Source organism: Micromys minutus (assembly GCF_963924665.1).
Source record: "Micromys minutus genome assembly, chromosome: 17".
NCBI lineage: Eukaryota > Metazoa > Chordata > Mammalia > Rodentia > Muridae > Micromys > Micromys minutus.
In genome coordinates this window covers 18,130,403-18,145,145 of record NC_137952.1, presented here as the reverse complement: position 1 = coordinate 18,145,145, position 14,743 = coordinate 18,130,403, and the positions used below count along the sequence as shown (strand labels likewise).

General features: G+C 39.0%; 1 protein-coding gene across 1 annotated transcript; it reads right to left on the bottom strand.

Moving 5' to 3' along the window:
- Window positions 1-2,049: 2,049 nt before the first annotated feature.
- On the bottom strand, window positions 2,050-14,515 carry BDNF (brain derived neurotrophic factor; the record flags this gene model as incomplete). Its single annotated transcript, XM_080931179.1, has 2 exons — window positions 2,050-2,820; window positions 14,294-14,515. 2 exons carry the CDS (start codon window positions 14,513-14,515, stop codon window positions 2,050-2,052), a joined length of 993 nt encoding a protein of 330 aa, XP_080787305.1.
- Window positions 14,516-14,743: the final 228 nt, after the last annotated feature.

The following is a 14,743-nucleotide window of genomic DNA, read 5'->3' as shown; positions in this document are numbered from 1 at the left end:
CTTCCCACTCCTAAGATGAAACAATTGTTTGCCTCCTTTTCTGATACTTCGGAACCCAGGCAAATAACCACTGAAACATTCACTCTTGGAAAAAACCTCACTAGGGAAATGGGCTAGTTCCCATTGGATCCATTCATTCAGGTTTCCAACTGGACTTCTCCTAACCCCGCAGGGTAAAGTACAGAAGGGATCCTTGTGATGAATGGGTCAAGCTGACAGGAGCTTTCTGTGCTCTTCACTGAAGCAATATTTCCTCCTGTGTTCTTGTCTCTTTCTCAGTGAAGCACCTTCCTATACCTTGTCTTTCTAACCTTTACAGACATTGCTCATTCTGACAGAGCTTTGATGCTTTTTCTGGTTTTGTTTGTCTGTTTTTCCTTTTACTAAAATGCCTCAAAAAACAAAACCTAGGCTCCCCAAAGTCCAAGCTCAAAGCAAATTAAGTCTCTTCACAGCAAACATTTCCCATCATGCTTCATTAATATCATCATTGCTGTGCCTTATTTGGATCCAAAGCTGCTCCAGGTTAACCCAACTTTATACACAATTATTTAGGAATGGGATGGAGGCCATAAATGGATTTGAGTGTGGTTCTCTGACTGAGAACCTCTTGAGCACTGTTAGGTAGGCACTTAAAGCAGAAGGCCTAAGCAACTTGACGCATCATTCCAGAGCCTGCTCTGAAGGGTGCTTCGAGCCTTCATTTAGGAATGTCTCAAGTACCATTCCCCACCTCCATCTAGACCTCAGGATGGCCACTCAGAAATTCCTCCTGCACTGCCAGGAAATAGAATGTCAACTCCACTTGGCCCCCGCAGGGCCATTCAGTCGCATCTCAGTGGCAGTGTGAATCCCTGCTTTAGTCTAAGTATCTGGCCGTGTACAATAACTTTTATCTGCAAATATTGTTAGGCTGTATTACAATTTACTCAATATTTATGTCTTAAAAAAAGAATATTTTGGGTTATTCTTATTTGTTTCTCTTTAAGGTAAAAATAAAAATTAAAAAAAAAATCACTATTTTCCTCGAGTGCCATGAAATGACACACGTTGCTTACTTGTCTATAGCAGTGATATCTCAAAGCGCGCAACTGAATTTTCTTCCTTAGAACAAAACAAAAAGAAGAGAACAAAACGGGAGGAGGGAGGGAAAGAATGCGCTCTGAACAAATGCTGGTCTTTCCAATAAAAGCAGTTTTCCCTGACCCAAGCCGGAAGAGTGATCTGGGGGGCCAGGGGGGTACATCATGGGCCGTGGAGTGTGAGCATTTTATTCAGTTGCCTTAATTTTTATTCATTTTCCAGTCATCTGATTGGATTCTGCAAACATCTTTACAACATACAAATGTAACGCTTTATCAACCAGAATGGATAGTGAAGAAGTTTTCTCCATCCCTACTCCGGGTGGAACTAAAAAAAAAACAAAAACAAAAAAAAAAACCAAAACAAACAAACAAACAAAATAAAACACAAAACAAACAGAAATCTACCCCTCCCGTTCCCCATCCCCTAAGCCAGTAAAGCGATGACAACAGCACCTTGACATAGTTTTAATTCCAACGCTATCAGAAGTTGAAAGCAGTAGAACAGAGTACTAACAAGAACGAAGATACTTAGTGTCTAAAATGTAAACGGAATGTTTTGGTTCAAATTTTTGTTTTTGCTCTTTTTTTTGTAGTTTTTTTGTTTTTTTGTCTGTTTTCTGAAAGAGGGACAGTTTATTATCAATTCACAATTAAAGCAGCATGCAATTTATTATTATTATTATTTTTTAAACTTTTTTGTTTTCAATTCTTGGCAACGGCAAAAAAACCACAACATTATCGAGGAATGTAATGCAGATTTTTAAAGTTGTGCGCAAATGACTGTTTCCTTTCTGGTCATGGATATGTCCAATAAATAGATTGTAGAACCACTGTACTGTATAAACTTCATTTATACATGCAGTTCATAAAATTACTTTTTTTCTTAACTGAATAATTTACCCTGTTATGTATATATACAAATAGATAATTTTTGTCTCAATATAATCTATACAACATAAATCCACTATCTTCCCCTTTTAATGGTCAGTGTACATACACAGGAAGTGTCTATCCTTATGAATCGCCAGCCAATTCTCTTTTTGCTATCCATGGTAAGGGCCCGAACATACGATTGGGTAGTTCGGCATTGCGAGTTCCAGTGCCTTTTGTCTATGCCCCTGCAGCCTTCTTTGGTGTAACCCATGGGATTACACTTGGTCTCGTAGAAATATTGCTTCAGTTGGCCTTTTGATACCGGGACTTTCTCCAGGACTGTGACCGTCCCGCCCGACATGTCCACTGCAGTCTTTTTATCTGCCGCCGTGACCCACTCGCTAATACTGTCACACACGCTCAGCTCCCCACGGCGGGCGGGGTCGGAGTGGCGCCGGACCCTCATAGACATGTTTGCAGCGTCCAGGTAGTTTTTGTACTCCTCCAGCAGAAAGAGCAGAGGAGGCTCCAAAGGCACTTGACTGCTGAGCATCACCCGAGAAGTGTACAAGTCCGCGTCCTTATGGTTTTCTTCGTTGGGCCGAACCTTCTGGTCCTCATCCAGCAGCTCTTCGATCACGTGCTCAAAAGTGTCAGCCAGTGATGTCGTCGTCAGGCCTCTCGAACCTGCCCTGGGCCCATTCATGCTCTCCAGAGTCCCATGGGTCCGCACACCTGGGTAGGCCAAGTTGCCTTGTCCGTGGACGTTTGCTTCTTTCATGGGCGCAGCCTTCATGCAACCGAAGTATGAAATAACCATAGTAAGGAAAAGGATGGTCATCACTCTTCTCACCGGGTGGAACTGTGGGAAGGAAGCAGAGACAAACATAGAACAGGTTAGAACTTACTTTCTCGGGGAACACCATGTGGCCCATCTGCTTGTAATTTCAGACCTTTTTAAAATTTTTTTTTCCCCTAATGTCTTACTGATCCACTCCAGCTGCAGGGGACACAAATCAATGTCAGTTACTGTGCTGTATGTAGCTTAATATAAACCAGAGACATGCAATGTTTTCCTCAAGATTTACATGTAAGCCTGAGAGTAAACGGTTTCTAAGCAAGTGAGCACACGGTGCCTTCCCTTCTCCCACTCCCTCCCGCTTTAGCAGCTTTGGGGGTTTAATTTTTAATGATCTCTGCTCACACTGTCACCAGAAACACAATCACAAATGTTACTAAGCAACAACTGCAAGTGGAATAGTAATCTTCCTTTCAAGTTAGCAGTGCAGTCCTTGGTAGGAATGCAGGATAGAAACAGTAGTGGCCAGAGGGCCTGGGTGTCTGTAGCTGGGAGCAGTCTGAGCAGGAACCGTGTAATAAAACATCAGTCGGAGAACTGGGAGGGGCCTTTTCTCCTAGAGGCCATGTGACAGCACCTTGGACCACCACGTTTTGCCCATAAGGAAGCTAAAGGCCACACGGGACTTGCCTGATGTCAAGAAGAAACTTTAGGAAATAGAGATCCCATCTCTAAGGTTTTACTATGTCTGGCAAGGCTTTGCTTATTTCCAAAGAATTCATTTTCAATAGGTTTGTTCTAACAATGTGCCTGCGGCAGGTATGAAAAGTGTATCTTTTAAGAGAAAGCGGAAAGCTGGACTAGTCCTCAAGGAAAGAGATTGAAGTCAGGATCAATGCCTTTCACATGCAGACCTCTCTCCAGACTCAGATGGCACTCTGATGGCCTGTTTTGACAAACTAAAGGGAGCTCGACTTCTCTATGCAGAACTCCAGGCATTCTTGAACACTCGTGTGTGTGTGTGTGTGTGTGTGTGTGTGTGTGTGTGGTGTGCACTTGCATGTGCGCAGGAGTGCGTGTGTGTCCACCGAACACTGAGTTGTCATACCTTTGCAAAGCTGAGAAGTATTTTATACACTTTGGAACTGGCAGCTAGTGTTTCTTTCTGTGCATTTGAAGTTTCTTATGAAGTCTTTTAATAAAGTTAAACCACTGTTAGAATTTGGCTTGCATCTATGAGCATGATCTGCAAACCCAACTAAAACTGAGTAATAAGCAAAATTAAGACATACCTATGGACCAAACCAAGGTCACATCAGATGGTGGAAGACTCCTGGGTTACTTACCGGAAGAAGTGTGCCTCTTAGTTGTAGTGAGTAGAATTCCTTTAACTCTAACATGCTCACACCTACTTATCAACTGTGTACCATAGACTTGTAAAGACATACAAGCACAGCGTTCATTATGCAGGGTAGCTCCACCAGAAAGGATGTATGTTTCTGACCATGATGAGTTGCTGAACACAAAACAACCTACCTCCAGTCAGTAGTGTTGAAATGGCCAAAAACTTTAGTACCGAAAAATCAAGGTTTCTATCACTCACTTTTGAAAGAGACAGGGTAGTCTACTACTAATGGAAATTTCCTCATATATATTCACCTTTAATTTTCATAAATAGTAAAAATACGCAGAACTACTTGGACTGGAGGGGTAGCCAAGCAATGAGAAGACAGCAATGATACTATGTGGTATGCTGAACAGAGCACACAGACAGTGTTTGCAGTACAAGCTGTGGCAATTCTCACCAAAGTGGGACATTAAAGTCCTACCCAATTCTACAGCGGCATCACTATTATCTTGAGCTCTTCCCCTCAGGAGAGCAATGCACACATCAGTTTCAGACTTCATAGATGTGCATAGTCTCCACACACCAGCCACAGTAAGAGGAAGCTTTTCCCAAAGCTAGTTACCCCAGCACAGCCAGCCAGGAAGGAAAGAGAGTGAGACATTTCACACTCAAGTCGAGGCAATGATTGGAGACTAGTGCAGCATCCCTCTGAAGAAGGCTCACATCTTCCTTCCCCAAGAGATTGGACCCTGTCTGAAGCCGTCTCCCTGCCCTGCATAGCATCTCAATTACTTGGTAGCCACTTCACCCTTAGCCAAGGGTCTTGAGCCACTTGCCCACTTGGGTTTTAGGAATTTTTGTTGTTGCTGTTTTCTACAAAGTATCTTTGCAGCCTTTAGCCTGGACATGATGAACCAGTGTGAGTTTGTAGATTGGGAAGAGGAGAGTGAGCTTATTTATGTTTGCTTGTTTGTATGTTTTATATTACAGACGAGCAAAAGTCCAATGTAAATAATTAGGTTGTCACTATAGATAGATAGATAGATAGATAGATAGATAGATAGATAGATAGATAGAGAGAGAGAGAGAGAACATGAACTACTTAGACCACATAGTGATTTAAGGTTAGAAAGGCAAATTGGTTTGAGGAAAATACACCTGTTAATTCTGCTAACATTTAAAATTTTAGGAGTGTTTGTTTCTAGTACCATTACAGGAATGGATCCTGCATGAAGGGTTCTAATCTGGACAGGTGGTACTTACACCATTGAGGGAAACTTTTCTCCTAATATCAAAAGACTCAAGGGAATCTTCCAATTTAAGTCAATGAAATGATGCAAATTAAAATGATTTTATATTGATGCATACTTTCACTACCAGCACCGAGGAAATAAAGATAAATGAATCTTTGTAGATTCAAAGCCAGCCTATTCTGCACAGTGAGTTCCAGGCTAACCAGTGGAACCCTATCTCATAAATAAATAGATAAACAAATATTTTAATCATCTATATGACATTGGCGAAAATTTGCCATTATAAGTCACGTTTCCTCTTAAAAACTTAGGTACATTAAAAAAAAGTAGAAGAACAAAAGAAAGTAAATTTTAGAAGTTATGAAATGTAGATTTTGTAAGCACTCACTTAAAGTTTGTATGCTTTTTAAATGGCTGGAGGTATTGAGGCATCTTAGCTACAGAGTTAGAAATTTGTTTTATCATTGTTACACCTTTAATGGTACATTTTTCTATACTTGAAGAGGTTTCCTCAGCCTTTCCCGGCTCTTATGTATTGGTTTTATATAGTAACATTCTGATAAGGAAAGGACCCAAGGCTCTATCATTCTCCCTGCAATTCATAAGCAAATTCTAAGTAAACAATTGGCATCTGAGTAAATATGACTCAGCTTTCCCTGTAAGTCTGCACATAGATTTTGTTCCAAGCTGAGCATCTAAATAGATTCAGTAATTAACTAGGTGGTAAGACACCCAGTCCTACTCCTCTGACACTCTCTGAATGAAACCTCAGCAATCTTTTGGCCTATTTGCTGACAAGGCTTTAGAAATGTCTTGAAAAGTAATTCAGTACTTTTTGTGAGCACAAAGGCGTTACCCACTTTGCCTGTTTATTGTATGCTTCTTGCTCTGTACACCAGGATGGTCTTGGCTCCAGTCTCAATCCTCCTGCCCTAGGTTCTGAAGTGTTGGGAGTACAACATATGTCCTCACACCAAGCTCTGATTTTTTAAAATCATGGCTTCCTGATACTTTGGGTAATTGTGGAATTGACTAAAACATTCACAATAAAGTTTGATATAAAGTTTGACAACATTTCACATTTCCTCTATCGTCTTCAAATCTAGTTGGTAAAGGTATTTTGCCAATGTATTGGAGATGCCAGTACCATGGGATGACAATTAAGAACAGCAGCAGCAGTGGAGTGGAGTCACTCAGAGCCTAGAGCGCTACCAAGGGCAGAGCTGTAGGTGTGGTCCAAGCCCTTTGGAGGAGCCCAGAAGACGATGTGTGGATCCCAGACACTGGAATGAGAAGCTGTAACATTGAAGTTGCCTTGCAGACCCCAAGATGTTTGAGACGCCAGATCCCTGGGATATCTGCTGAGGAAAGCTGCTAACAGGGAGTGGAACCAGCCTAGGAGAAAAATGTTTGTTGCAGGCAACAAAAATGAAAAAGAAGTTGGGGCTGTGAAGACTGCTTCGATACCAGCCCATGGTTGGAGTTTGTCCAGCTGGTTTCCTGTCTTGCTTTGGGAATTATAGTTAAGTAATGGGATGTTTCTCAGAATAAACTTTAAACTTCAGACTTTTAACATTGATGAAACTGCTATAGACCATGGGAACTTTCGAAGTTGGACTAAATGTATTTTTTTTATTATGCTATAGCTAAATATGGCCCCCATAAACTCATGTGTTTTAACAAGCCCATGGGGCCCAGGAAGTGGAATATGGTGGTTTGAAAATGCTTGGCTCAGAGAGTGGCACTATTAGGAGGTGTGGCCCTGTTGGACTAGGTGTGTCACTGTAGATGTAAGACCCTCGTCTTAGCTGCCTGGAAGCCAGTCTTCTTCTGGCAGCCTTCAGATGAAAATGTAGAACTCTCAGCTTCTCCATTGTCATTCCTTCCTAGATGCTGCTATGATCCTGCCATAATGATAATGGACTGAATCTCTGAACCTGTAAGTCAGCTTCAATTAAATGTTGCCCTTATAAAAGTAGCTTTGGTCATGGTGTCTGTTCGCAGCAGTAAAACCTTAACTAAGGCACATATTAATGAAAATCTTCAAAATACCATTAAAAATGTTTAGCTTTCATCTGATTCATCACATTCATATATCATCCTTCTGTTTGTTCATTTATAAGGCAATGAATCTATTTTCTAGTTCCACTGTCTAAGAAGGAGTTAAGACCATTGTGTGACTTTAGAAAAAGACAAATGATCCAGATAAGTAATAAATGAAATTTTAAAGAGAGAAACATGTTTTTTCCAGGTAGGGAATGAAGAAATTCTTTGTGAAGATTTCATAGGATTCAGAGATCTCTGTATAGGATAGAAACGGGTGATCATTCAATGATGAATGAATTCCAGGTGAGAGAAGGACTAGAGTTAGAAGATGATGAGAAGAGCTTGGGACTACTAGTGGTAAGAAACAAGACCAAACAACTGCCCAACTTTATAAGGTTCTAGGTATGATGATAACTAAATTGGATACTGCTTTATGGGCATTGAAGATCCTATAAGAGCAGAGGGGTCTTTTAACATGGTACACAGAAGACTTCAAGGAGTGGTAGACTAGACTAAATAAATAATTATATATTTTCAATAATTATATTTTTATTAAATAGTGTGCTTTAAAAATAAATACTAAGTAGTTGTTTACATGTACAATTAGGTCTTGATCAATCGCTTTATTGAAACATGGTTTGAAAGGGAAAGTGGTCACAGAGGTAGGCAGAGTTAAGTATCAACCATCTGTAATGTTTGGCTTGGCAAAAGAACAGGTCATAGAGAGATAGAGATGAGGCAAAACTACAAACTTTCATTCCAATTATAACTGTACTGAACTTTGGTTCTATGGCTCAGCACTTTTAATTCAAAGATCTCCAAGTGCTTTGCAAATATTAAGTAATTAAGACTCATAGGACCCAAGAGATGCAGGTAACTATAATTATCCCCATTTTGTGCTGGAGGAAAGAGGATCAGAGTTTTTAATCAACTCATCCACTCTGTGTGGTTCCCTTGATAGAACAAGGTCAGAACCTAGATTCCAAATCTAGATTCCAGAAGTTTAGCCTGACAGTAAAGGCACTAGTTTGTTTCACCACCTATAATTTCCATGTTATTTTCTCATGTATTGCTAAACCAAGAATAAACAATAAGTAAGACAATATTAAATACACCCACACATTCCTCAAACAAGATAATTAAAGTTTCAATTCATATTCAAAGTGGAAAAATAGAATAATTATTGCAGATATTCACCTACTTGGCTGGTCATCCATTTTATTGCAGATGATAAATAATTTTGAAAATAAAATTTGGTAATGTAGATGTCTTAAAGCTTTTAGAAATACCTTTATAAGGTAATGTTTAAATATTGTGTCTTCATGCACCACAATGTTCATAGCAGCTCTATTTATAATAGCCAGAACCTAGAAAGAACCCAATGTCCTTCAGTAGATGAATGGATACAAAAATTGTGGTACATTTACACAGTGGAGTACTACTCAGCTATCAGAAACAATGACTTTATGAAATTCTTAAGAAACTGGATGCATCTAGAGAATATCATCCTGAGTGAGATAACCCAGTCACAAAAGAACAAACATAATATATAGTCACTGATAATTGGATACTAACCCCAGAAAGCTCTGAACACCCAGAAACAACTCACAGACTGTGTGAAGTTCAAGAAAAAAACAAAAAAAAAAAAAAGAAAAGAAAAGAAAAGAAAAGAAAAAAATATTATGTTTATTCCTTACACACCAAGAAAGCTTTGACTAATTCCAGGTTACATCCTGTTTTACATGTACTTTATGCTCATTGTAACTAGTAAGATCTTAATGCACACTATCAAACTTTAAAAAAAAAAACTAAGCACTGACAAAATTGGATTCATATACTTTTTATGCAAAAATGCTTAAAATTTGTACATTTATCTTTGTCTTTTAAAATAAAGTCCTTCAATAAAAAAAGAAAAAGAAAAAAAAAATCTCCAAGGTGACCTTAAAAAAATATTGTGTTTTAAGATCAAAAATCACTGGAGTAAGGGTTAAATTTAGGTATTAATTTGACTAGATTAAAGAATATTGTTTTGAGGTGTGATTGTGTTTCCAGAGGAGATTGTGAGACAAATTGATGGACTGAATAGGAAAGTCTGTCCTCAATTGTGGGTGAACACAGTCCATATCATTGGCTGGTACCCAGATAAAACAACAAGAAAGGAAGGGCAGTTGGTTCCCCTCCTCATAATTAGTTTATATTCATCTTTTCTAAGACTCATTGTCACATAGATGCAAGTTCTGATGTTAGACATCAGAACTATCAGCTTTCTGGACTTGTATGTGTAGATTCTTAGGCTTTTGTGCCTTCAGACATGGGCCAAGACATGCTACTGTACCACAGGGTCTACAGCTTGCAAACAACATCTCATGGTGCCTCTTACCCTTCATAATCATATGTGCCAATATCTGTGCCTGTGTTCAAACATCCATTTCTACATTAATTCTGTTTATCTCAAAACCCTGATATAGATTTCTATAAAGCATAGTCTTTCATATCAGAGTACTCTAACCCCTGGCTTTTTTGCATGGCATTAAATGACACAAACTTTATTTAATGATACTATAAAAATCAAGTAGTTTGATTAGTCTGTAGTAAGAAGTACAGGTTAATGCCATGAGCAAAATGTATGTTTTCCTGAATTATTAATTTGACAGACAAATTTACAGGTATCTTTGATAGAATACCAGTATTCTGTCACCTTCTACACCCCTTCCCTGACATAAACAAACAAGTACATAGACAAATAGACACACAATGATTTTTCTATTGGCAGAAGACTTACCTTTCTTTTGAAGCAAAACTAGACCACCTATCCCATAAGAACGGAGACTGAGCATTCTTTCTGGAATTCTTAGACACAGTAAGTTGTGCAGTATATTATGCCAGCTAGATTCTCTAGATACGGAATGATCTCATAGTGTTTATGTTGGTGATATTGGAGCAGTATTATGGGGGAAGGTTTAGTTAAAAGTATGAGCCATAAGTCTTAGTATCAGCTGAAACAATGCCTTTGGATTTGAAAAGAAGAAATTTTAAGAAATGATCTTATAGAAAACTCAGCCCTGGGCAGAGAACTCTCAAACTTGGCATCCTAACTTTAGGCACAGCTGCCAAGTTTCAGAGGTCCAAAGTGCTGCCATTAACACTGCCTCAGGCAGTCTAATGTTTCCCACAACCAGTGGAGGTTTCTGAATGTCAGAGACTTACATTCTCCTTTGCCTAAACAGCACATGACTCTAACAAATGAGCCTCAGTACCAAACATTCCTAACTCACTTGCATATAAAATATGCTTTTTAAAAAACCTCTAGAACAGTTATTTTTAATCATAGGGCCCAACTGGCAGCTGACAATCAAGAACTAAAATCTTTTTAAATTAGGATTTTATTTTCTTCCAACGTCCTGGCAGGATTTGTTGCCATTCACTCCAACAATGTATTATTTACCAAATTCTCATACAGAGTAGACAAATATTATTAATTTCAATTAGTATCATTACATGTTATTTACTCATTTTGTAATTCACAACCTGTAACTTTATCACATGAATATCATATTTAATGACAGATGTTCATCAATTACTATATAATCATGGATGGGAGTTTTAAAATTGTTTTATTTTATATGTATAAGTGTTTTAAGTGCAAGAGTGCATGCCTGGTACCCATGGAGGTCAGAATAGGGCATTCGATGTCCCTGAAAGAAGGAAGTTTCAAGGTTGTGAACTACCATATGGGTGCTGGGAATTGAAAATCTGGCTTTCTGGAAGAACATCTAGTGCTCTTAATTGCTGAGCCATCTCTGTAGCCCCATAGGTGGGATTTTTATGAAGGTGAGCAGGGATGTGAAAGTATCTACAGTATCACATAGATGCAAGTGAACTACAACTAAATTGTACTTAAATACATACTTTTGAATATATATAAAAAACTCAATGTTAAAACTTGTTTTATGTAGCCTAAAGTCTCAAGTATCAGGTAAAACTTATTGCTTATTAATGTGATTCAAAATAGTCAGTAAAGAACTAAGAAGACAGATGAATGAGTAAAACAACTGTTGCACACACAGAAAGATCTGAGTTTGAATCCTCAGACCACATGTAAAAGCCACATTCACTGTGTGAGCTTTGGTAATTTCAGCATCTCCTATAGGAAGATGATAGGCAGAGACAGGAAACCCTCCAGAAGTTTTTGAGCCAGCCTCACATATGCAGCCTATTAGATCTCATATCACATGACCAAGAAGATGATGAACATTGCCCAGGACAGTCCTATGAGTTCCGTATACACACCATGGTATCCATGTATCCACAATCACATACGTGAAAGTGGAGCCATGCAGACCCATTTTACATTCAAATAATAATACAGTAATAATGAAAACTTGTTAAGAAAAATGCTCCAAGAAAAATAAGAGACTCGTAGGATCTGAAATTAGAGCGTTAGGAAATGCAGGGATGAGATAAAATCCAATGTATTCAAACTAAATGAACCCTTGCTTTTTTTTTTCTCAAACTGTAATCAATACCCAAGCTGCGTTGGCATTACCAAGCAGCTCATGAGAAATATAGCATCTCAACTTTCCCTCCCTCATCCCATGTATCCTACTCACTCCCAGAACCTACATTTCAATTAGATTGAGATACTTCAAGTAGATTTATAAACTTGATGCTGAGATGTAATAGAGCAAGTCATACAGAGAAAGTCAGTCAAGGAAGATGAGGAAGGAAATGGGTGACATCAAGGTAAGCACTCTGGTCTTTTCCCAGTACGCCATGGGGTTACCTGTCATCTCTTTGACTCAACACCCACTGCATGCGTTTTGTTGATCTTTGTAATGGTGTTAAGTAAAACCTTGGCTCTTTTTGCCAATTGGCTTTTTTAAAAATTCTGTTCATACCATAAGGTACATGATACCTATAAATAAGAATTGTTACATGAGCATCTGTAGGGTACCACTGATATAAATCTGGACTGCTATGCAATTACTATTTTTTCCCAAGTGCTATGAGGCAAATGCAAACACATTTAGCTCTCCTAATCACTTCGCACAGCCTGATATCACCCACTCAATGAGAACCATACTGGAGATGACATGACTAACTAGATCTGAGAGTAGATTTCCAAGCACTCAGCCAGATGTCAAATTGCTTGCAGCCAGATGTCTCTGGTCCTTTGTGTTCTGAAGTGGTAAAGGGGAGTCACAGGCAGAGAGAACTCTTCCACTCAGGCAGATATCTTAATTTTAGAATTGGTCCTGAAGCCAACAGATCTCAGCTCTTTTCTACCATGTGTTTTTTTTTTTTTTTTTTTTTTTTTTTTTTCATGGACCATGAAATTCAAAATATAATTAAGGTCTCACTTAAATGGTGCTGGCAACAAAAGTGGAAAACACATAGTATATATTTATGTGTATGTTTATGTATATGATTATGTATCAGGGGTCAGAATCCTTTCTCCAACTTTAGTTGGACACTATGGCAAATGACTAACTAGTGGGTAGCACAATTTCTCGGTAAGTGTCTACTATTTGAAATCAGTTTCTTCAAGGCAAGTTCCTTAAATGGATTTTTTTTAGAATAGTCAAAATCTAAAAGAATGCCAAGTAACAGAAAGTACAGTGTTATCTTTGAATATTCCTAATAAAATTATTATGCTGACCATCTTAAATGGAATTTTTAAAGTTAAAAATGAAAGAAATGCTTAAAATTTTTGGAATTAAACACAAATATGAGGGAGTTGTCGAGGCAATTTTGTAAGCAGAACTGGAGACTAGTCCACTGTTGAACTCTTGACAAAAGATTGTGAGGACTGCTAGATTCTAAAGAGCATGAGCTTACTAGATTCACAAGTCCACATATGAATGAATGTTCTGCACTGGGAAGCCTGGCAGTATGGCAAACTGTGCAAATTTATGGGGCAGACCCGACCCCGTCTTACTTTCTTAGGTGGCATCTCAGATACTGGTGAGTTCAACCTTGAACAGCAGGCTGAAAGGCACTGATGTCAGCATGCTAAAGGACCCCTTTTCCAGATTACACACAAGCACACCTTCAGGAAGAAGATACTGGCGAAAGCTAAGCTTTGTCTTCTTGCCTCCAGAGAGTAAGTGTGCCCAGCACCAGAAGCAGAATGCAAGATGGATGCAGTTGCAATTTTTGTCCCTAAGGGGAGAGAATGTGTGCTAACTCTTAGATCTGAGGATGAACAGAATCCTGCTTAAGCATTATTGTTTGTTGTTGTGTCGACTGGAAACATTCCAGGACCATTGACATGCAAAACAAAAGAGACAGAAAACGGAAGTCAAGGCAGTCCATCTTATTTCAATTTCTTTCTATAATTAGCTACTTCCATCAAATTCTGTTTATAGAGTACTGCTGGATAATCCAACTTCCCACCATTACATGCTATCAAGATTCTTATGCAGAAAGCCAACAGCTCACCCGAGACCCACTGTCGGACAACTACGTACCCAAGTGGATCCGGGAGCTGTAGGAGAGTCATGCCCTTGCTAGTTTTTCTACAGATGATGCTCCTGAAATTTCCACAGCCAGTATATTCCTGTAACTATCCGTGCAATTTCTAATACAGAAATGTTAACAATTAAACCCATATTAGGACCAAGCCCATAGTCTTAAATATCATCACTTCAGAAGGGTGGCTATGTTTTATCTAAACAAAGGAACATTATCAATTAGACCCTATCTTTTGAAGACACAGAACACCAGGATTTAAAAGCCGAGGTAAGAAATATGTGGAAGAAACTGAGAAGATAAGTCCCCCCTGGCAACAGAAGAACAACAATCCTTTTCAAATTACTATCAAGATGCCCTGAGGGCAGGTTGGGGGATAAAATTAGCCAGAGAAGGTTCTGAGTTCTTTGTCGCTCACCTTTATGACACCATTTTCAGCAATCAGTTTGTTCGGCTCCACTGAGGCGCAGAGACACACGCCACAGCCTTTCTCCTGGGATGCACAGTCATACCACATAAAAGTGTGTGGGTAGATGCCAAAACATGTATGGGCATGCAACCCATTCTGTAGAAACTCAACGTTCTGAGTATTAACGAGGATTAGCCTGAGCACATGGAGAAAACTGGTGGTTCCACACATCCAGTTGTCCTTCGGGTTATGCTTGCATCCAACTCTATAATTTCTTTTAATTGCTTACTGCAACGCACAGGAAAGCGCTCATTATTTGCAGCTTAATGTGGGAGGAAAAAATAAAATATGTCTCCCTGCCCACTGCCTTACTCTAGCTCGCAACTCTTCTGAGGGTTACTGTAAGAGGTTTCTGTGCACTGTGCCTAACGATCCATGCAGGCCACAGTTGAGATGCTG